This window comes from Thalassophryne amazonica, chromosome 7 (assembly GCF_902500255.1).
Source record: "Thalassophryne amazonica chromosome 7, fThaAma1.1, whole genome shotgun sequence".
Taxonomy (NCBI): domain Eukaryota; kingdom Metazoa; phylum Chordata; class Actinopteri; order Batrachoidiformes; family Batrachoididae; genus Thalassophryne; species Thalassophryne amazonica.
In genome coordinates, this window is record NC_047109.1 from 81,661,664 (window position 1) to 81,685,131 (window position 23,468).

General features: G+C 42.4%; 1 protein-coding gene across 1 annotated transcript in view; it reads right to left on the reverse strand.

Moving 5' to 3' along the window:
* Positions 1-23,468, reverse strand: part of chrnb2 (cholinergic receptor, nicotinic, beta 2) — a 74,652-nt gene that overhangs the window by 19,292 nt on the left and 31,892 nt on the right. Inside the window, exons 2-4 of the mRNA XM_034174782.1 lie at positions 7,358-7,503; positions 2,275-2,319; positions 778-887 (exon numbers count right to left, since the gene is read on the reverse strand). Of these exons, the coding sequence (XP_034030673.1) occupies positions 778-887; positions 2,275-2,319; positions 7,358-7,503 (301 nt within the window). The remainder of the gene's footprint in view (positions 1-777; positions 888-2,274; positions 2,320-7,357; positions 7,504-23,468) is intronic.

The following is a 23,468-nucleotide window of genomic DNA, read 5'->3' on the forward strand; positions in this document are numbered from 1 at the left end:
GTCATCTGAACGATTATGACGAGATGTTAAATCTATCATAAATATAATTTTACAGCTACTCATGAGAAGAAAAAAAACATGCAACTGTTTTATCAAGCTATTACAATATAAACATTACCTTTTAGATGGTTTCTAATGCGTTCTCCACCTCATGCAGCACACGAGAGAGAAAGAGGAAAAACAGCTCCAGCTGAACCTGTCCTCTGGGATTCCAGAAGAGATTAGAGATGTTTTCAACAGCCAACTCCGAGGAAACAAATGATTACTTCGCTACACAATGCCGATCCGTGGATGTCCTACAGGGTATGATTGATCTCTATATATTGACCATCTGCTTCTGTTCCTAGTTAACTCATTTGCTTGTTCCCGCATGGACACTGTCACCTTGTGGACTGACGTCCTGTTGTATCCTGATCTACTGTTCCTACTGTTGTCTGTTCCTACACAGAGTTGTTAAATGGACTTATCCTCTGCTGTGTTTTTAACTCTTTGCACCACCACAGCTATTATTCAAGGCTGTTCTAATTTTACATCTGTGTAATTCTCTGCTCTGGGGTCTCCAGTTGACTGACACACTCAAAAATAAAAATAAAAAACACAGTAAAACATGACATTTATTAAAGGTGCAGTGTGCCTAAATCTTTTGCACTGCACTGTAATCCTGTGCACACGCTTGTATGTGCTTTGGCATTTTGTTCAAATGTTATGAGCATGAATGCATCCATGATCCTGTGTGCATCCTCTGGGAGACATTTTGCCGGTGAATGAGTAACTCACTTGTTGTAGAGAACCACATCAGGCAGCCAGATGTGCTTTGAAGGTAGTCTGACCTTCATCATCCCATCAAACTCCTCAGGGACCCACGTCAGTCTGTAGTCCTGCCACTCCTGAGGATCAGTAAGATCAGACTTCAGTCACTTATTCCTTAAAGCAACCAGAAGACACACTGGCAGGGTCATAGAGGTGACTGCGTTTTTTTTCTTTTGGTCTGCCACAAGAAGGTCTGTCTGTAAGTCGGCTGGACGATATGACTGCAAATACCGTGAGGGACATCCTGTGCCTTGAGGGACATCCTGTGCCATTTGTCTTCACAATGCCTTTCCATGCCCTTTTACATTTACAAATAGTGGGCTTACCTTAGAGCCCACATATTTTAAAAAGAAGTCTGCAGTATGCAGCACTTTTTTTTTTTTTTTTTTTTTTTTTTTTTTTAAATGTACAAATGTTATATGGACAAGCTCCTCTTATTTAGCCAATCTTATAATGACTTGTGTACGGGCCTGTGGCCTACATTCATAAAACACAAGACTAATTTATTTACCAAAGACGAAAAATACATCTACAGGCTGCAGAACTGTTTAAACAAACATACAAAATATGTTATCAACACCACACACACACACACACACACACACACACACACACACACACACACACACACACACACAGTCTGACATTATTATTAAGCCTTGTATACCTTGCTCTACTCTACATCTACAAAAAGCATATTTACCTTTTATCTCAAAGATTAAAAAGTAATCTGCAGACTACAGCACTATTTTTTTATTTTTTTATTTATTTTTTAAATGTACAAAATGTTACATGGACGAGCCCCTTTTATTTGGAATGTGCAGCTATTTCAGACCTTTGTGTGTTTGGGCTATGTAAATCATTTTTTTTAATATAAATACACCACACAATTGGCTATACAAGTTTGACTTGAGCATTTGTTTTACTCTAATTCACATGCACACCTGTTGCACACCCTGTTATAGGCCCCAGCTGCAAGCAGACAAAGAGCCAACCATGCAGAAGAGGGTCACAGTAATTTAGAGTTTTTGCAGGTTGTAGTTATGGGAGGCTTCATACACACCCCATCGCAAAATCACAAACTGTTTCTGCTCATAGATTTTGACTCAGTACTCATTGGCTGTCAGATTTTGGGTTTTTGAGGCTGTGCAGTGTCTGATGTCTCTTCGGCTGTGTGCGGCTGAGGCTAAATCAATGTTGTCAGCTTTCACAGCTGCTGCTCCACATGAGCGGCGTCACGGCCGTGGCACCAGTGAAACATTGAACACAGCGGTGCAGATTCACCCTGCAGTTAGCGCACCACTGCTCATTCACCTGGCTGTCACATTGGCAAATACAAAGCTGCTGAAAACCCAATATTTAATTAATTATTCTCTTATGCTTTTCTCTCTCTCTCTCTCTCTCTCTCTCTCTCTGGTAGAGCTATAGTGGTATCTTGTGTTGAGGTGATAAGAGGACTCTCACCTGTGTCAACCAGACGTTGGTGGTCATCACTTGTTCTCTCTCATGCTGCAGAAGATGACAAAGACATGCATGTTTACAAATGTGTGATGTTGCTTTTAATGATCATGTTTGACTTTAAGCATTATAACACAAAATTAATGAAGAAAACTGATTTTTTAAAACTTAAAATTTAAATTAATGTTGGACTTAAAGCCATAATTGTAGATTTTAAAAAACTGAACTTGGGCACATGCAAATGCAATATTCAGGTGTTTAAAATTCAACAGATATAATTCTGAAAATGTATTTTTTTTGGGGGGGGGGGGGGGGTAGATTGTGTATTTATGGAGTTCAAAGTAAAAAAAAAAACAGATTTAGATTTAAAAAAAAAGAAAGAAGAAAACAGGGAGGTTAAACTGCTTATGAAGGCTGCTGAATGTAGAGCGCTACTTCAATATGTACGAACCTTTGCCTTAAATTTACCTTCCTGTGCTGGATTTGGTTGCAGTGAAGCATCATGGGCATATGCATGAAAAAGATTGTCTCATGGTGATAATCTAAAGCGGGATTGGTTGCAGCCCAATATAATTACCTATTTTAAATGAACAACCCAGTCTCACAGCATGTCGTGATTTAGCAGCATGAAATATATATGAATCTATTGGTTTGTGATATTGTGAAGAAAAGCGCCACATTTTCGTCACAGCAGCACGAATTCTTTTAATACATTCCGTGATGGCTGCACAAAATTAAAAGTGAAATGGGGGGGTTGGGTGGTTATGGTTAGGGTTGGGGGAAGGAGTAGGGTTAGTAATAGTGAGTTTCAAAATGACTGGGCTGTAAATAAACATAGTTCAACAGACATCTCATTGCAGAGAACTACAGATAAAATCTTCATATGTTTCACACAAGTTCTGCTGAACTTCTAGACACAATAAGACATCCCCCACACAGGTCTGCTGTGTCCACTGTCAATATTAACAAACGTTAAGGCTTTTTTTTTTTTTTTGCTTCTACAACCCCTGGCAAAAATTATGGAATCACCGGCCTCAGAGGATGTTCATTCAGTTTTTTAATTTTGTAGAAAAAAAGCAGATCACAGACATGACACAAAACTAAAGTCATTTCAAATGGCAACTTTCTGGCTTTAAGAAACACTATAAGAAATCAAGAAAAAAAGATTGTGGCAGTCAGTAACGGTTACTTTTTTAGACCAAGCAGAGGAAAAAAATATGGAATCACTCAATTCTGAGGAAAAAATTATGGAATCACCCTGTAAATTTTCATCCCCCAAATTAACACCTGCATCAAATCAGATCTGCTCATTGATATTGACCCTATGCCATGACATTGACCCTATGTGTCTTTTTGCAAGGAATGTTTTTGCAGTTTTTGCTCTATGCCAAGATGCATTATCATCTTGAAAAATGATTTCATCATCCCCAAACATCCTTTCAATTGTCCAAAATATCAACATAAACTTGTGCATTTATTGATGATGTAATGACAGCCATCTCCCCAGTGCCTTTACCTGACATGCAGCCCCATATCATCAATGACTGTGGAAATTTACATGTTCTCTTCAGGCAGTCATCTTTATAAATCTCATTGGAACGGCACCAAACAAAAGTTCCAGCATCATCACCTTGCCCAATGCAGATTCGAGATTCATCACTGAATATGACTTTCATCCAGTCATCCACAGTCCACGATTGCTTTTCCTTAGCCCATTGTAACCTTGTTTTTTTCTGTTTAGGTGTTAATGATGGCTTTCATTTAGTTTTTCTGTATGTAAATCCCATTTCCTTTAGGCGGTTTCTTACAGTTCGGTCACAGACGTTGACTCCAGTTTCCTCCCATTCGTCCCTCATTTGTTTTGTTGTACATTTTTCGATTTTTGAGACATATTGCTTTAAGTTTTCTGTCTTGACGCTTTGATGTTTTCCTTGGTCTACCAGTATGTTTGCCTTTAACAACCTTCCCATGTTTGTATTTGGTCCAGAGTTAGACACAGCTGACTGTGAACAACCAATATCTTTGTAACATTGCGTGATGATTTACTCTCTTTTAAGAGTTTGATAATCCTCTCCTTTGTTTCAATTGACATCTCTCATGTTGGAGCCATGATTCATGTCAGTCCACTTGGTGCAACAGCTCTCCAAGGTGTGATCACTCCTTTTTAGATGCAGACTAACGAGCAGATCTGATATGATGCAGGTGTTAGTTTTGGGGATGAAAATTTACAGGGTGATTCCATAATTTTTTCCTCAGAATTGAGTGATTCCATATTTTTTTCCTCTGCTTGGTCTAAAAAAGTAACCGTTACTGACTGCCACAATCTTTTTTTCTTGATTTCTTATAGTGTTTCTTAAATCCAGAAAGTTGCCATTTGAAATGACTTTAGTTTTGTGTCATGTCTGTGATCTGCTTTTTTTCTACAAAATTAAACAACTGAATGAACATCCTCCTAGGCCGGTGATTCCATACTTTTTGCCAGGGGTTGTACTACTCCCTAACTCCATGGCCATGCAGTGGATTCGAAGCAGTTGTGAACCTTTTGAAGTTCTTCGTCAGGGTTGGTGGGGGTCATAGTGGAATTCACTGCAAGAACAGTAGGAGGGTGCAACGTTTTTCATGAACACTGGCCTACTATCCCATGAAAGTCATTAACTGTGAAACCAGAAAACTGAGATTCCTGAAACTACCATATTTCACAGCATGTTGTGATCCAGCATCACAAACACATTAATCTATTGGGTTTTGATATTGTCATGAAAAGTGCCAAAATTTTCATAACTGGATCATGAATTTCGAAATTTGAATAGATTCTGTGACAGGTGCACGAAATGAAAAGTGATGCGGAGGGTCTGGGGGGTGGGGGGTTAGTAATAGTAAGATAAAAACAAAACAAAAAAACCATGTCACGAAAATTTGACTCATTTCATGATGGGAGCACGAAAAAAAAATGCGTGAGACTGGGTTGTCCAGAAATGTTCACTTAAGTTTCGTCTCCCATTATATCGGTGAGGCAAAGCTGGGGCTCCTTCAGGCATGACATGGATAGGCTTAATGGAGTCAGTCAATGAATCAGTGGGTAGATTCCCATCAGTAAATCTGTAAGAACCACTGCATGTTCAACTCTGAAATTGTGATAGGTACAGACGAGGACCAGTGAACCTCCTATTTTGGGCCATGGTGGCATCTTACAACACAATGACATAACATAAAATAAATGGATAGATGGGCCCACACTGAGTGCACGGTAATTAAATACTGCCATTTAGTGGGGAGCCTGTACCACCAATCGCTGGGTCCCGGTGGCCACTGGAGGTTACTGCTATTTGTTTTTGTAATGTACACTACAAAAAACAAGAGTTGACTAGGAGCTGCTGGGGATAGTTCTTGTTAACTGGTTTAGATGGTTAGAAGTTAACTGGTTGGCATATCAGATGGTGGGCGACACCCTGAGAAGGTGGGATGTTGTTGACCTGACAACTGGCTCCAGTAAGACACTTGACCATCCCACTTTGACGTGATTTCCTTCACGATGCCTTCAGCGGCTCTGGCTTCCCACTTCAAACATTCACATTGACATGAGCATTAAAAGGAAAAGAAAACCCACTGATAATTTATGATTGGGTTGGTAGATTATGATATTGAGAGCCCATATGAAAAGTTGTAGGCATGTGTGATCATTTATGTTAAAGTTAAGAGCATTTTTGTATGGCTGGTCTAAAGCCACCAGCAGGTGGCCATGACAGCTGCTATAACAGTGATGTTACGTCACAGGGGCACAGAGGTTCACAACTCTGCCAGTGTCACTCTTCAGTATAGAAGAGGCAAAGCACATAAGCAGCAATCAACATCCTGGATCCCGAATCGGTATCTGGTTCCGACGTAATTCGCAGATCGGAATTTCCCAATTCAACCTGCGAGATTTTCCAGTACTGGTGAGAAACTACGTCTGTGAAACTTCTCTCGTGCTGCCTGATCTCTGCTCTGTTTACTGTTGAATGGGAGGAGAGGAGGGGGAGGTTTCTGCACTGAAGCCAAGTTGTTTCTTCCGCAGCCGAGACAAATTTTAACGGCAAATTTCCACCCAGTTCTCGGGTTCAAATGGTCTGTGCTGCCGAGCATGGATTTTCCAAAAAATGAACTGAACTGTTAATGAAAAATTAGCCACTTCAACGTCCTGAGGCTGTGAAATGCTGTAACAGCAGCTCAGAGCACAGCTGAGGAGGACAGCCGAACAGAGATTCACTTTCTCTCCACTGAATGGGGGAAAAAAAACACCAAAATCCTTCAGTGTTTACCCAGAGTTACTCCCATGAGCGCCGCAGATGATACATTTAGAAATTTAGTTTTACAGTTGAAAGGTTTTGTGTTTGCTCAGTAGGAAAATGGCGAGCAAGGGAGACACAGAGAGAGTGAGGGAGAGAGCGCACGAGAGAGAGAGAGAGAGAGAGAGGGAGAGAGGACTTTTACATCAGTGTGTGTTCGCCATGTGTAGCTTTCTGTGCTCATGCCACGTCACAGCAGTGCCACAAGCCATCCAGGGGGGTTTTTCTGATTGGTTAAAATTGTGTCAGTGGCAGCATTTATGAAATCATCGATGATGGATGAATTCTGCTTAAATGTCGCCTTTCGGAGGTGGATATTTCAGTTGTAAGAGCTCCTTATTTTCATTAATACACATCAATCGTTAGTTTATAGTACAGTCTATCCCAGCTGTATTTTATCAGTGGGTTTTCTTTTCCTTTAAGGCAAAACTTCAGTTAAATTTCAAATTACACATTTTGTTGATTAACTGACATAGGCCTACACAAGTCTAGTAAAGACAGACCTTACACCTGAACACTGTAGGCTTGGCCTCTGATACAGGCTCAGACTTTGGCATTGATGCATTTATTTTTTAGCTTTGTATAACAATGCTCCTACGCATTTCCATTATTTTTTTTTTTTAAGTTTTTCTATAACTGAGGAGCGCTCGGTAAACGCTGCCATGTGTCGCCTCCATGTCAGTTTTTGTTTGCTCCTGCTCAAGGAGTGTATATGATGCTAACATTTTGGCAAACAAGATCTATTCGGGGGAATCAGTGCTCACCACACTGATGAGTTGGGCCAACGACACCATCAGCTGCACAGTCACCAACTCGGAACCATTGGTCGCAGGACGAATCAGTTTATTGTAGTGTGCGGGGTTTAGAAGATATTCCACCAACCGTTCCTCTGTGTCTGCAGCGAGGCCACCTAAAATGAAAATGCATCATCATAATCAATGTTTTTCTTTGTCATTATATACTGTGGTGGCCTATTCCTCATTAAATTAAACACATCAAGAGATCTATCTTGATCTCTACCAAGTCAGGGGATGGATACATGAACATTTCCAAGTCATTGAATATGTCTTGGACTTTATTTACATAAATTATGACGAAATACAAACAGTATGGCACACTCTGGTCATTCTGTGTGGAGTAGACAGATCTAAAAAAACCTGAGTGACTGTGCAAGAAGAAGAGTGAGGAAAGCCACAAAGACACCCAGAAGTTGTTATAGGCTTCAGTGGCTGTGATTGGTGAAATTGTACATAGTGCATGTTTTGTATCCCCAGTTATACAGTTTCATGATGAAGTGGTATAGAGGAGGATTTTCTTTCACCAAAACATCAAATCTAGGTTTGCATCTCAGATGTACCTTCTGGCAAATTGTAGCTGAAGTTTCAAATCTTCTTTTAAGACAATCCATCCCCTGACTTGTCTGAAGAAAACTGGCAATAAAACTGATTATTTACAGGTATTACACCAAAGCGTTCCATTACATATGCAACTGATCATCTTGGCTTTTATAATTTTAATTAATTTATATGAAGTTGTAGAGATTTTCCTTGAGATTGAGTATAAAGAAGATCATTTTAGAATTTTTTATAATAAGAAGCCTGATTTACTTTTTGTATTCGATATGGCATAAACAAATTAAAATGTGTGAAATACCAAGGGACTGAATACTTTTTTTTGTTGCAAGGCACTGTTAATGCACTTGTAAATGCACACTTTTGACAAGATTTTTTTTTTTTTTTTTTTGGTCTACAGAGCAGTTATTTTCTGCAATGCACCAATGCTGTACCTTACCACACTTCAATTTAAGAAGAAAATGCCCATGGGTGTACAGATGAGCCCAAGTACATTTGCTGTTTAAATAACCTAGGTATTTAACCTAGGCAGCTGATCAGCTGCTTCTCGTGGTACCAAGGTCCAAGTGAACACTCAAAGGGGATCAATCATTTTCTGTTGCAGCTTCAAAAATTTGGAATGATCTACCTTTGCACATTAGGCAGGCCTCTTCACTGTCTGTTTTTAAAACCAATCTTGAAACCCACTTTTATTCACTGGATTTTAACACAATATGAGACTTGCTCTGTTTTACTTGTTTTGCTTGTTTATTGTTGTTTTTATTAGGGCCCAAGTAGGAAAACGTCCTACGAGGACCCTATTGTAATTGTGCTGTTTATTATTGTTGTTGGGTTGCTTTGTTGTTTTTATGACTTTCATGACCAGCACTTTTTCAGTTTTGGCTGTTCAAAAGTGCTCTATAAATAAAGTTGAGTTGAGTATCAGGTGAAAATCACACACATCAGTTGGGACCCTGCAATGACACCTGCAGTGTCTGCTATTTTGTGCACTGCACTGTGTGCTGTGCAGCATATAGTATGTACTGTACTACACTCAACAAAAATATAAACGCAACACTTTTGGTTTTGCTCCCATTTTGTATGAGATGAACTCAAAGATCTAAAACTTTTTCCACATACACAATATCACCATTTCCCTCAAATATTGTTCACAAACGAGTCTAAATCTGTGATAGTGAGCACTTCTCCTTTGCTGAGATAATCCATCCCACCTCACAGGTGTGCCATATCAAGATGCTGATTAGACACCATGATTAGTGCACAGGTGTGCCTTAGACTGCCCACAATAAAAGGCCACTCTGAAAGGTGCAGTTTTGTTTTATTGGGGGGGGATACCAGTCAGTATCTGGTGTGACCACCATTTGCCTCATGCAGTGCAACACATCTCCTTCGCATAGAGTTGATCAAGTTGTCAATTGTGGCCTGTGGAATGTTGGTCCACTCCTCTTCAATGGCTGTGCGAAGTTGCGACGACGAACTGGAGTCAGGTCGAGACCCCGATGAGGACGACGAGCATGCAGATGAGCTTCCCTGAGACGGTTTCTGACAGTTTGTGCAGAAATTCTTTGGTTATGCAAACCGATTGTTTCAGCAGCTGTCCGAGTGGCTGGTCTCAGACGATCTTGGAGGTGAACATGCTGGATGTGGAGGTCCTGGGCTGGTGTGGTTACACGTGGTCTGCGGTTGTGAGGCTGGTTGGATGTACTGTCAAATTCTCTGAAACGCCTTTGGAGACGGCTTATGGTAGAGAAATGAACATTCAATACACGAGCAACAGCTCTGGTTGACATTCCTGCTGTCAACATGCCAATTGCACGCTCCCTCAAATCTTGCGACATCTGTGGCATTGTGCTGTGTGATAAAACTGCACCTTTCAGAGTGGCCTTTTATTGTGGGCAGTCTAAGGCACACCTGTGCACTAATCATGGTGTCTAATCAGCATCTTGATATGGCACACCTGTGAGGTGGGATGGATTATCTCAGCAAAGGAGAAGTGCTCACTATCACAGATTTAGACTGGTTTGTGAACAATATTTGAGGGAAATGGTGATATTGTGTATGTGGAAAAAGTTTTAGATCTTTGAGTTCATCTCATACAAAATGGGAGCAAAACCAAAAGTGTTGCGTTTATATTTTTGTTGAGTGTATGTTGTTGTGCTGTTTGCTGTGCGGTGTATACTGTGCATTGTTCTGTGCTGCTTGCTCTGAAATGCATGCTATGTGCTCTGCGTGGTACAATGTGTGCTGCTTTGCACTGGCTTTTAAATAGGGCCCTAAAATAAATGTGCAATCCTGCAAATGTGGGCTCAAGATCTTGGAATGGAGATAGACAAAGCTACAAGGACCGGTATATGGGAATGTGCTAGTATCATATCTATAGGTAATAGAGCAAAGGAACTGCAAGTCAGGGTACTACTCCATCTTCAGATATCACCTCAATTTTTACATAAAATGGACCCGGAAAAGTCAGATATGTGCGATAAGTGTAGTAAGGAAATTGGTGGTTATATACACACTACAACCCCTGGCAAAAATTATGGAATCACCGGCCTCAGAGGATGTTCATTCAGTTGTTTAATTTTGTAGAAAAAAAGCAGATCACAGACATGACACAAAACTAAAGTCATTTCAAATGGCAACTTTCTGGCTTTAAGAAACACTATAAGAAATCAAGAAAAAAAGATTGTGGCAGTCAGTAACGGTTACTTTTTTAGACCAAGCAGAGGAAAAAAATATGGAATCACTCAATTCTGAGGAAAAAATTATGGAATCACCCTGTAAATTTTCACCCCCCAAATTAACACCTGCATCAAATCAGATCTGCTCATTGACATTGACCCTATGTGTCTTTTTGCAAGGAATGTTTTCACAGTTTTTGCTCTATGGCAAGATGCATTATCATCTTGAAAAATCATTTCATCATCCCCAAACATCCTTTCAATTGTCCAAAATATCAACATAAACGTGCATTTATTGATGATGTAATGACAGCCATCTCCCCAGTGCCTTTACCTGACATGCAGCCCCATATCATCAATGACTGTGGAAATTTACATGTTCTCTTCAGGCAGTCATCTTTATAAATCTCATTGGAAAGGCACCAAACAAAAGTTCCAGCATCATCACCTTGCCCAATGCAGATTCGAGATTCATCACTGAATATGATTTTCATCCAGTCATCCACAGTCCACAATTGCTCTTCCTTAGCCCATTGTAACCTTGTTTTTTTCTGTTTAGGTGTTAATGATGCCTTTCATTTAGCTTTTCTGTATGTAAATCCCATTTCCTTTAGGCGGTTTCTTACAGTTCGGTCATAGACGTTGACTCCAGTTTCCTCTCATTCGTTCCTCATTTGTTTTGTTGTGCATTATCAATTTTTGAGACATACTGTTTTAAGTTTTCTGTCTTGACGCTTTGATGTCTTCCTTGGTCTACCAGTATGTTTGCCTTTAACAACCTTCCCATGTTGTTTGTATTTGGTCATCAGTTTAGACACAGCTGACTGTGAACAACCAACATCTTTTGCAACATTGCGTGATGATTTACTCTCTTTTAAGAGTTTGATAATCCTCTCCTTTGTTTCAATTGACATCTCTCGTGTTGGAGCCATGATTCATGTCAGTCCACTTGGTGCAACAGCTCTCCAAGGTGTGTTCACTCCTTTTTAGATGCAGACTAACGAGCAGATCTGATATGATGCAGGTGTTAGTTTTGGGGATGAAAATTTACAGGGTGATTCCATAATTTTTTCCTCAGAATTGAGTGATTCCATATTTTTTTCCTCTGCTTGGTCTAAAAAAGTAACCGTTACTGACTGCCACAATCTTTTTTTCTTGATTTCTTATAGTGTTTCTTAAAGCCAGAAAGTTGCCATTTGAAATGACTTTAGTTTTGTGTCATGTCTGTGATCTGCTTTTTTTCTACAAAATTAAACAACTGAATGAACATCCTCCGAGGCTGGTGATTCCATAATTTTTGCCAGGCCCTGGCAAAAATTAGAAGAAAGAGAAAGAAGCAAAGGGCTGACAGTATATCACCCAGTTCTTTCGTAGGCAAGGTGGGTTTGTGATGGAAGGTTCTGGAATGTTAACCTGTTGTCTATTCCTAGCTTTGTCCATAAACTAGCTCATTTAGCTCACATGTTTAGCTCATATTTCTGAAGAAAACTCTGGATTTATACATGTCACTCTTGTTTTAGTTAATTGATACATGCAAACATTTAGCAAGCTGTTCCTCTCAAAAAATGACTCTTGTTCTGCACAGACATGTCGGGAGCAGCAGGCATAATTCCCTTGCCCCCCTTCTCCATCCCACTTGAACAAGCCCAGGAACCCCTGGGGTGAGCAGTTGTGTGTTGAATTAATCAATTATTATGGAGGAAAAACATTAAAGACTAAAAAATTATTCTTAAATTTGAAAAAACCCTATAGTCTATATTTATTTCAGAATGATTTTAATGGTTTAAAACGCATCAGCTATCACTGAAATATAATGTTTGGTCAGTAGTTTGGGACTGTCATCCCCCTGCTTTGCAGTAGGAGCAGAGAACATTTCTAGTACGTCCAGACTGGGTAATTGCTGTCAATCCAATCAGAGAAACCAGCAACCAGCCTCATCTATGTATTTTTGTCAGTCCAGCGTATCAGACTTCCAACAAATAATTGGATCTAAATGAATTTTATTGTATTTTCAGTGCTTCCCCTACCTGTCAGATCATGTTTATATTCTCATAAATATGGGAATGATAGTCAAAAATATTATTGAAATGCATTGCTTTATGTAAAATGTTATCAAAATTTTCCACTGTCCTGGCGGCGAGCTACAGGGGAACCCAGTAAGATTTCTTTTCATGGAGCCCAAAATCACAAAAGCCTATTATTAAAATGGATCTCAAATAAGCTGCCAACACTCTTAGACTAACACAACATTGTATGCAATCTTTGACTACAGACTGTACTACAGTAATACCTGACGTACTAGGCTACAGGTAAAATTGGTCTATTTTATGATATATGGACTCCATTCTTTGATTATGTGGGACCTAGAATATCTACTGTAGTATATTCTGGAAGACACTCTTAAAACCACGGAATGATGACTGAATTTGTATGGAAGCCTTGGTTGTCTTTCTCTTGTTTTGTGTGTGTGTGTGTGTGGGGGGGGGGGGGGGGGGGGGGGGGGGTATATAAATGGAAAAAACTGTAATATATGACATGAAAATGGTTAAATAGCAATAACAATGTTTCAAAAAAACTGTACGGCCCTAGATCAGTGTTGCTGTTGGACTGCTGCCAAACTGTCGGCTCTATCCAGCGCTGGGTGTGAACTGCCCAAGTGTCCTGTGGACTTAAGTTCTTTGAACCATGGCATTACTCATCACTGGCAGCTGGAGCCCTTCAAACACAGCTTGATACACACTTCTTCCGAGATCTGACATCATAAGAACGAGTGGACCAGTCTGACTATCTCTATCGCTGTCCCCTCTGTCTCTATCACTCTTCTTGTTTATGTTCTGTCTCTATCGATTCTCCTCCGCTGTGTTGCATTCCTTCCCTCTGCCAGCCTTTAGTAGTTTTTAGTCTGTTCACTCCATCTCGCTGCTCTTTTCCCTCTCATATCTGTGGAGTGTGGGCCAAGCTGTCACAGCTGAGAAAAATAACTGCTCACTGCCCCTTCTTCCTTCCTCCTGCAGAGCTTCTCTGGCATCTGTTGGCACCGGAGCAGCATCGTTTTTTTTCTTTCATGAATTTCTGACCTTTTCTAAATAACATAAACACAGTCTGCTTACAGTGTTATGAACAAATTTAACATATTTACTCATGTTAGTTGAGTATGACTTATAATGTTGTCGTGGCCGTTGGACTAGTAGGTGATAGACTAGAAATCCATTAGGGTCTCCCCGCACAGGTTCAAATCCTGCCGACAAGGATTTATTTTGCAAGGCTGGTGGCCAAGTGGTTAGTACAATTGGTTGCACTGCAGAAGGTTCTGGGTTCAAATCCCACCCCTGCCACATTTCTGTATGTAATGTGGAGTTGTGTCAGGAAGTGCATCCGGTATAAAACTTGTGCCAAAATCAACATCCAAATCCATCTTGGGTCTGTTGTGGCGACCCTGAGTGAAAACAAAGGAGCAGCTGAAGGGGCTAACTTTAGCGTGAATTGTCAAAATATACCCTGACAGTGCGGTACTTTAGTTAGTTCACCTCTAAAGATTATGAGGAAACTATCTCAAATCATTTTGTTAAATGGCACAGACACATCCAACTCTGTTTTTCACCATGTTTCTGTTAATTGATCAGGGACGGAATGTCACAGAGACTTCATTCAACCACTTACTGAAAGTAGAGAGTGTCACCTCTTGATTCCACCCCTGTTCTAGACAATCTTTGCCTCACAGTCAATCCTACAGCCCTAGGAGATCACTTGGGTCTCTCTCTTGCTCTCTTTCTCTCTCTCACTCACTCACTCACTCACTCTGTCACTTCAACAGGCTTGTTCAGAGTGTCAAGCTGTTCAAGAGTCAGAGTGGGCCACACCGCCACTAAACCCTCATAAATGTCTTCATTTGTTCAAGTGTTTTCAGGTCCTATCAGTCTGAAAACACTTTTTACTTTTTGCATGACCGTATTTCCTTGATTGAAAGCCTGACCTTGAACCTCCTTTAATGGCCTGGTCAAAACTTCTTCTGAAAAAACTAAATGCCTGCCTTAAATAAGCGCTGGGCATATTTGCATTAAAATGGATTACATTTGGTTGAGTTGCTCTTTTTTCTAAATCCACTGCGAAGTGGTACCTTAAAATCCTAAAGCCTAATTTATGCTTCTTCAACTCCGTAACTCCGTGGCCATGCAATGACCTCAACGTGAGGCTGACCCTTTCGAAGTTCTCCGTTGTGTTGGTGAGTGTCTTAATGCAATTTACCTCAGGAACAGTGGGTTTTTCTGGATCAGTTTGTCCCTTGAGCTCCACTTCTTAATACAATCAACCTCCAAACCATTGTTACAGTATGTGCAATTTCCCTCCATGAACTGCAGGCTATTTGAGCATCTTTGCAGTTTTTCTGACTCCGTGTTGTAAAGTTGGTCATATTTGCGGACTTTTCTGCCAAACATATCTGATCCAAGATGTAACCAGCAGGAGCACTGCAAAAACTTTTAAAATATAACAGGAGAGGAAGGAGTGAAACCGGAAAAGTGACCAATCACAGCCCTTGGTGTCTCCGTCATTTGGCAGGTGCACGTCAGGCTACACAGATGGTTCACAGCCATGCAGAGAACTCTGATCTAAAGCAGTTTTGTTCGCCACACCCAAGGACGTGTGAAACGTAAACCATATTACAGTGCAGGCAGCAAGCTGTATTTTGTTAATAATCGCCAGTCTTGGAATTGCACCCTGCCTTTTAATCAAGTAAATACGGTACTCACATTTATTAAAGGAGCAGAACCAAATTTAAGGTTATGTTATATAATGGCAGGTGAATGGACATAACTGTGTATACATTTGTTTGTTTTGATACTAATGAGTATTCTTGAGTGGTTTGCCACTCCTACAAAACCTACAAAATAACCCAAATCAATCAACAAAACAGCTCGGTATGTCAACATACCAACCAAACCAAACCAATGTTTAAACCAAATTTAAACATTATTCAATAAGAAACAATGCATCCAGAAAGTATTCAGAGCTTCACTTTTTTCACATTTTGTTATGTTACAGCCTTGCTCCAAAATGGATTAAATTAATTTTTCCCTCAAAATTCAAACTTTTACACATAATACCCCATAATGACAAAGTGAAAAAGTTTAGTATTCACACACTTTGCCATGAAGCTCAAAACTGAGCTCAGGTGCATCTTGTTTCCACTTGTTTCCCCATTCCTACCAGGCTGCTCAAGGAAGCCCTACCATTATTTAATGCTTCGATCTTAAATATGATCAATCTATCTTTATTAGTTGGCTATGTACCACAGGCTTTTAAGGTGGCAGTAATTAAACCATTACTTAAAAAGCCATCACTTGACCCAGCTATCTTAGCTAATTATAGGCCAATCTCCAACCTTCCTTTTCTCTCAAAAATTCTTGAAAGGGTAGTTGTAAAACAGCTAACTGATCATCTGCAGAGGAATGGCCTATTTGAAGAGTTTCAGTCAGGTTTTAGAATTCATCATAGTACAGAAACAGCATTAGTGAAGGTTACAAATGATCTTCTTATGGCCTCAGACAGTGGACTCATCTCTGTGCTTGTTCTGTTAGACCTCAGTGCTGCTTTTGATACTGTTGACCATAAACTTTTATTACAGAGATTAGAGCATGCCATAGGTATTAAAGGCACTGCGCTGCGGTGGTTTGAATCATATTTATCTAATAGATTACAATTTGTTCATGTAAATGGGGAATCTTCTTCACAGACTAAGGTTAATTATGGAGTTCCAAAAGGTTCTGTGCTAGGACCAATTTTATTCACTTTATACATGCTTCCCTTAGGCAGTATTATTAGACGGCATTGCTTAAATTTTCACTGTTACGCAGATGATACCCAGCTTTATCTATCCATAAAGCCAGAGGACACACACCAATTAGCTAAACTGCAGGATTGTCTTACAGACATAAAGACATGGATGACCTCTAATTTCCTGCTTTTAAACTCAGATAAAACTGAAGTTATTGTACTTGGCCCCACAAATCTTAGAAACATGGTGTCTAACCAGATCCTTACTCTGGATGGCATTACCCTGACCTCTAGTAATACTGTGAGAAATCTTGGAGTCATTTTTGATCAGGATATGTCATTCAATGCGCATATTAAACAAATATGTAGGACTGCTTTTTTGCATTTACGCAATATCTCTAAAATTAGAAAGGTCTTGTCTCAGAGTGATGCTGAAAAACTAATTCATGCATTTATTTCCTCTAGGCTAGACTATTGTAATTCATTATTATCAGGTTGTCCTAAAAGTTCCCTGAAAAGCCTTCAGTTAATTCAAAATGCTGCAGCTAGAGTACTAACGGGGACTAGAAGGAGAGAGCATATCTCACCCATATTGGCCTCTCTTCATTGGCTTCCTGTTAATTCTAGAATAGAATTTAAAATTCTTCTTCTTACTTATAAGGTTTTGAATAATCAGGTCCCATCTTATCTTAGGGACCTCATAGTACCATATCACCCCAATACAGCGCTTCGCTCTCAGACTGCAGGCTTACTTGTAGTTCCTAGGGTTTGTAAGAGTAGAATGGGAGGCAGAGCCTTCAGCTTTCAGGCTCCTCTCCTGTGGAACCAGCTCCCAATTCAGATCAGGGAGACAGACACCCTCTCTACTTTTAAGATTAGGCTTAAAACTTTCCTTTTTGCTAAAGCTTATAGTTAGGGTTGGATCAGGTGACCCTGAACCATTCCTTAGTTATGCTGCTATAGACTTAGACTGCTGGGGGGTTCCCATGATGCACTGAGTGTTTCTTTCTCTTTTTGCTCTGTATGCACCACTCTGCATTTAGTCATTAGTGATTGATCTCTGCTCCCCTCCACAGCATGTCTTTTTCCTGGTTCTCTCCCTCAGCCCCAACCAGTCCTAGCAGAAGACTGCCCCTCCCTGAGCCTGGTTCTGCTGGAGGTTTTGTTCCTGTTAAAAGGGAGTTTTTCCCTTCCCACTGTCACCAAGTGCTTGCTCACAGGGGGTCGTTTTGACCGTTGGGGTTTTTACGTAATTATTGTATGGCCTTGCCTTACAATATAAAGCGCCTTGGGGCAACTGTTTGTTGTGATTTGGCGCTATATAAATAAAATTGATTGATTGATTGATTGATTGATTGATCATACTTGAGATGTTTCTACAGCTTAATTGGAGTCCACCTGGGGTAAATTCAGTTGAGTGGACATGATCTGGAAAGGCACACACCTGTCTATACATAAGGTCCCACAGTTGACAGTGCATGTCAGAGCACAAACCAAGCATGAAGTCAAAGGAATTGTCTGTAGACCTCCGAGACAGTCCTGTCTCAGAGGTCTACAAATATGCTGAAGGGTACAGAAACATTTCTGTTGCTTTAAAGGTCCCAGTGAGCACAGTGGCCTCCATCATTCGTAAATCGAAGAAATTGGGATCCACCAGGACACTTTGTAGAGCTGGCCACCCGATTAACCTGAGTGATCAAGGGAGAAGGGCCTTAGTCCAGGAGGTGACCAGGAGCATGATGGTCACTTGGTCAGAGTGACCATCAGCATTCCTCTGTGGAGAGAGGAGAACCTTTCAAGACAACCATCTCTGCAGTAATCCACCAATTAGGCCTGTATGGTAGAGTAGCCAGATGGAAGCCACTCCTGAATAAAAGGCACATGGCAGCCCGACTGGAGTTTGCCAAAAGGCACCTGAAGGACTCTCAGACCATGAGAAACAAAATTCTGTGGTTGGATGAGACAAAGATTGAACTGTTTGGTGTGAATGCCAGGCGTCAGGTTTGGAGGAAACCAGGCACCTTCCCTACAGTGAAGCATGGTGGTGGCAGCATCATGCTGTGGGGATGGTTTTTTCAGTGGAAGGAACTGGAAGACTAGTCAGTATTGAGGGAAAGATGAATACAGCAATGTACAGAGACATCCTGGATGAAAACCTGCTCCAGAGCGCTCTTGACCTCAGAGTGGGGCGACAGTTCATCTTTCAGCAAAAGAACAACCGTAAACACACAGCCAAGATATCAAAGGAGTGGCTTTAGGACAACTCTGTGAATGTCCTTGAGTGGCTCAGCCAGAGCCCAGACCTGAATCCAACTGAACATCTCTGGAGAGATCTGAAAATGGCTGTGCACCGACGCTCCCCATCCAACCTGATGGAGCTTGAGGGGTGCTGCAAAGAAGAATGGAAATAACTTCCCAAAGATAGGTGTGCCAAGCTTGTGACATCATATTCAAGGATACGTGAAGCTCTAATTGCTGCCAAAGGTGCATCAACAAAGTACTGAGCAAATGGTGTGAATACTTATTTACACGTGGTTTCTTAGATTTTTATTTTTAATAAATTTGCAAAAATTAAAAAAAAACTTTTCATGTCATTATGGGGTGTTGTGAATAGAATTTTGAGGGGGAAAATGAATTTATTCCATTTTGGAAGAAGACTGTAACATAACAAAATGTGGAAAAAGTGAAGCGCTGTGAATACCTTCCGGATGCACTGTATATGCCCCTTCTAGCATTTACACACTCCTGGTATCGATTTGCATACTCCTGATAATCCTGTCAATAGTACAAAAACATGCCTGCAACTTTAATAAATGTGAGTACTGTATTTGTGCATGGACTGAAGAGAGAAAACACCAAACTGGTGATTGACATATATTTACACTGATATACAATCACAGCTGGTTGGAGCCTATCCCAGCAGCCACAGGGGTGTGAGGCAGGGTACACCCTGGACAGGACACCAGTCTATGACAGGGCCACACAGACAGACAAACACATCCACACTCATACCTACAGTCAAATCAGTCACCAATTCACCTAACCTGCATGCCTTTGCAAGTGGGAGGAAACTGCAGCACCTTGAGCCAACATACAATCTCCAGTTGAGAAGTGATCCCACAACCTTCTTGGTGTGAGGCAACAGTGCCAACCACTAAGCCACCATGTTGACTATTTGTAATATTCCTTTAAGTAATCTATAAGATTTAATGTCAATAAAATAACATTTACACAAATATAACATCTTTGGATTTGTCCTTTGTCACGTTTTCATAGTGTTGATGCATTTTAATGGTCTGAGCCATTAAAAACACAATTCAGCACAAAGCATCATGCACTCTGCAATGTTCTCTTGTTGTACTGTATTTGAATTATTGTCTTAAGATGTGGGGCCAACACCTACAAAAGCACCCTACAATCACTGGAAAAAGAATCGTTCCTTATGTTGGATCTCAGGAACAGACAAAAATCTGTTCTTAAAGTCACACTCAACTGATGTTCATGAATCTAATTTACTTCCTGGCAACATATGAAAACTGATTTTGGACAGAGAAGCAGGGTTAGAACTTAAAAGGGATATTTAATTTGAAGATTTGTTATCCTTGCAACAATCTTAAAAGCATATACATATTAATTTGTGGAGTGATTTTATGGAATAGACTGTGGGGGGGGTGTCAAGATAAGAATTATAGACTGTTTAAAAAAGATGTACAAAGACATTATTTTGGAGAGGTACAGAAAATGAAGAGGGGACATGTAAAGAGCTTTCATGATTCACTCATTTTGTAAGTAAGACCCTTTGGCTACTCCCTTGTTCTTGCACGCAGGGTCACAACAGCACATCTAAGGTGGATCTACATGTTGAACTGGCATGTTTATGGCAGATGCCCTTCCTGATGCAACTCCACATTACATGGAGAAATGTGGCAGGAGTGGGGTTTGAGCAAGGAACCTTCCAAATTGAGACCAAGGGCACTAGCCACTTGGCCAAAACCCCTGCCGAGTCATTCATGTTGTATTCCCGCTTATTCCAATTGGGGGGCTGGAGTCTATCCCAGCAGCCAATGGGCAAGAGGCGGGGTACACCCTGGACAGGATGTCTGTTCATCACAGGGCCACAGTCTCACTCACACCTGTGGTCAATTTAAAGTCTCCAGTTCACCTATAACTTGCATGTCTCTGGAAGTGGGAGGAAGCTGGAGTACCTGGAGGGAACCCACGCAAACAGGGGGAGAACATGCAAACTCCCCACAGAAAGGACTAGGTGGGAAGTGATCCCAGGACATTCTTCCTGTGAGGCACCAGTGCTAATTACTAAGCAGCCATGCTGCCCAAAGTTAATGATGATAATTGTAAATGATGATAAAGTGATGTTGATTCAGTAAGAAGAGGATTACAGTGGAGAAGTCTGGGACGGACACTCGGCGACTGAATGGACTATATAAGTTTTGAATTCATATAGGATAGATGTAGGACGAAATAAACACATGGCTTCTCCCTACTTCATTTCAGAGAGAAAATAAAATATTAACTTATGTTGCTGAATATTTATGGTTTTGTATCTAGTTTTTTTTTGTATTTTTTTCCTGCATGTATTGTATATTTTATGTATTTGTTTAACATGTTCAAAATCAAATCCATTCGGTGTACCTTGCTAATGTTTTATCTCTGACACTCGTCCTCACTCCCTGCAGCTCTGCTGTGTGTTAACTGCTCCCCCTCTAGCTGCCACCTTATCGTGGTGGGGGAGTTTGCGTACCCGGATGATCCTAGGAGCTATATTGTTCGGGGCTTTGTGCCCCTTGTAGGGTCTCCCAAGGCAAACAGATCCTAGGTGACGGGTCAGACTAAGAGCATCAGAAGCTCCCATGACCAGTAAAAAATCAAGGACCGAAACGTCTCCCGGTATGGCAGAGCCGGAGCCCCACCCTGGAGCCAGGCCTGGGGTTGGGGCTCGTGCGCGAGTGCCTGGTGGTCGGGCCTTAGCCGATGGGGCCGGCCAGGCTCAGCCCGAAAGTGCAACGTGGGCCCGCCCTCCTGTGGGTTCACCACCTGCAGAGGGGGCCATGGGGGTCGGGTGCAGAGAGGACTGGGTGGCGGTCGAGGGCGGGTGGCCCGGCGGCCCAGTTTGCGCTCACGGCCCCTGGCTGTTGGGACGTGGAATGTCACCTCACTGGGGGGGAAGGAGCCTGAGCTTGTGTGGGAGGTTGAGAGATACCGACAAGAGATACTCGGGCTCACCTCCACGCACAGCTTGGGCTCTGGTACCCAACTCCTGGAGAGGGGCTGGACACTCCACTTTTCTGGCATTGCCCACGGGGGGAGGTGGAGAGCTGGGGTTGCATTGCTTATTGCTCCCCAGCTCAGTCGCCATGTGTTGGAGTTCACTCCGGTGAACGAGAGGGTCGTGTCCCTACACCTTCGGGTCAGGGACAGGTCTCTCACTGTTGTCTCGGCCTATGGGCCGAGTGGCAGTGCAGAGTACCCGACCTTCTTGGAGTCCCTGGGAGGGGTACTAGATAGTGCTCCGAATGGAGACTCCATTGTTCTCCTGGGGGATTTCAACGCCCACGTGGGCAGCGACAGTGAGACCTGGAGGGGGGTGATCGGGAAGAACAGCCTCCCCGATCTGAACCCATGTGGTGTTCAGTTGTTGGACTTCTGTGCTAGTCACAGTATGTCCATCACAAACACCATGTTCGAGCACAAGGGTGTCCATAAGTGCACGTGTCACCAGGACACCCTGAGCCGGAGGTCAATGATCGACTTTGTAGTCGTATCATCTGACCTTCGGCCACGTGTCTCAGACACTCGAGTGAAGAGAGGGGCTGAGCTGTCGACCGATCACCACCTGGTGGTGAGTTGGATCCGCTGGGAGGGGAGGAAGCCGGTCAGACCTGGCAGGCCCAAACGTATCGTGAGGGTCTGCTGGGAATGACTGGCGGAACCCTCTGTCAGCAAGGTCTTCAACTCCCACCTCCGGGAGAGCTTCTCCCAGATCCCGGGGGAGGTTGGAGACATGGAGTCCGAGTGGACCATGTTCTCCACCTCCATTGTCGAGGCGGGCACTCGTAGCTGTGGTCGCAAGGTCTCTGGTGCCTGTCGCGGCAGCAATCCCCGAACCTGGTGGTGGACGCCGGAAGTAAGGGATGCTGTCAAGCTGAAGAAGGAGTCCTACTCGTCTTTGTTGGTAGGTGGGACCCCGGAGGCAGCTGACAGGTACCGGCAGGCCAAGCATGCCACAGCCCATGCGGTCGCAGAGGCAAAAACTTGGATCTGGGAGGAGTTCGGGGAGGCCATGGAGGAGGACTATCGGTCGGCCTTGAAGAAATTCTGGCAAACCGTCTGACGCCTCAGGAGGTGGAAGCAGCTCTTCACCAGCACTGTCTACGGTGCGGGTGGGGAGCTGACTGGGGATGTTGTTGGGCGGTGGAAGGAATACTTCGAGGATCTCCTCAATCCCATTGTCACGTCTTCCAAAGAGGAAGCAGAGACTGGGGACTCAGAGGCAGACTCATCCATTACCCAGGCCGAAGTCACAGAGGTGGTTAGAAAGCTCCTCGGTGGCAAGGCTCCTGGGGTGGATGAAATCCGTCCTGAGTACCTTACATCTCTGGATGTTGTGGGACTGTCTTGGCTGACATGCCTCTGCAGCATCGCATGGCAGTTGGGGACAGTGCCTCTGGATTGGCAGACCAGGGTGGTGGTCCCTCTGTTTAAGAAGGGGGACCGGAGGGTGTGTTCCAACTACAGGAGGATCACACTCCTCAGCCTCCCCAGTAAGGTCTATTCCAGAGTACTGGAGAGGAGAATTCGACTGATAGTTGAACCTCAGATTCAGGAGGAGCAGTGTGGTTTTCATCCTGGTCACAGCACACTGGACCAGCTCTACACGCTCCATCGGGTGCTCAAGGGTTCATGGGAGTTCGCCCAACCAGTCCACATGTGCTTTGTGGATCTGGAGAAGGCGTTTGACCGTGTCCCTTGAGGCACCCTTGGGGGGTACTCCAGGGGTACGGGGTCCGGGGTCCTTTGCTAAGGGCTATCCGGTCCCTGTACGACCGCAGCAGAAG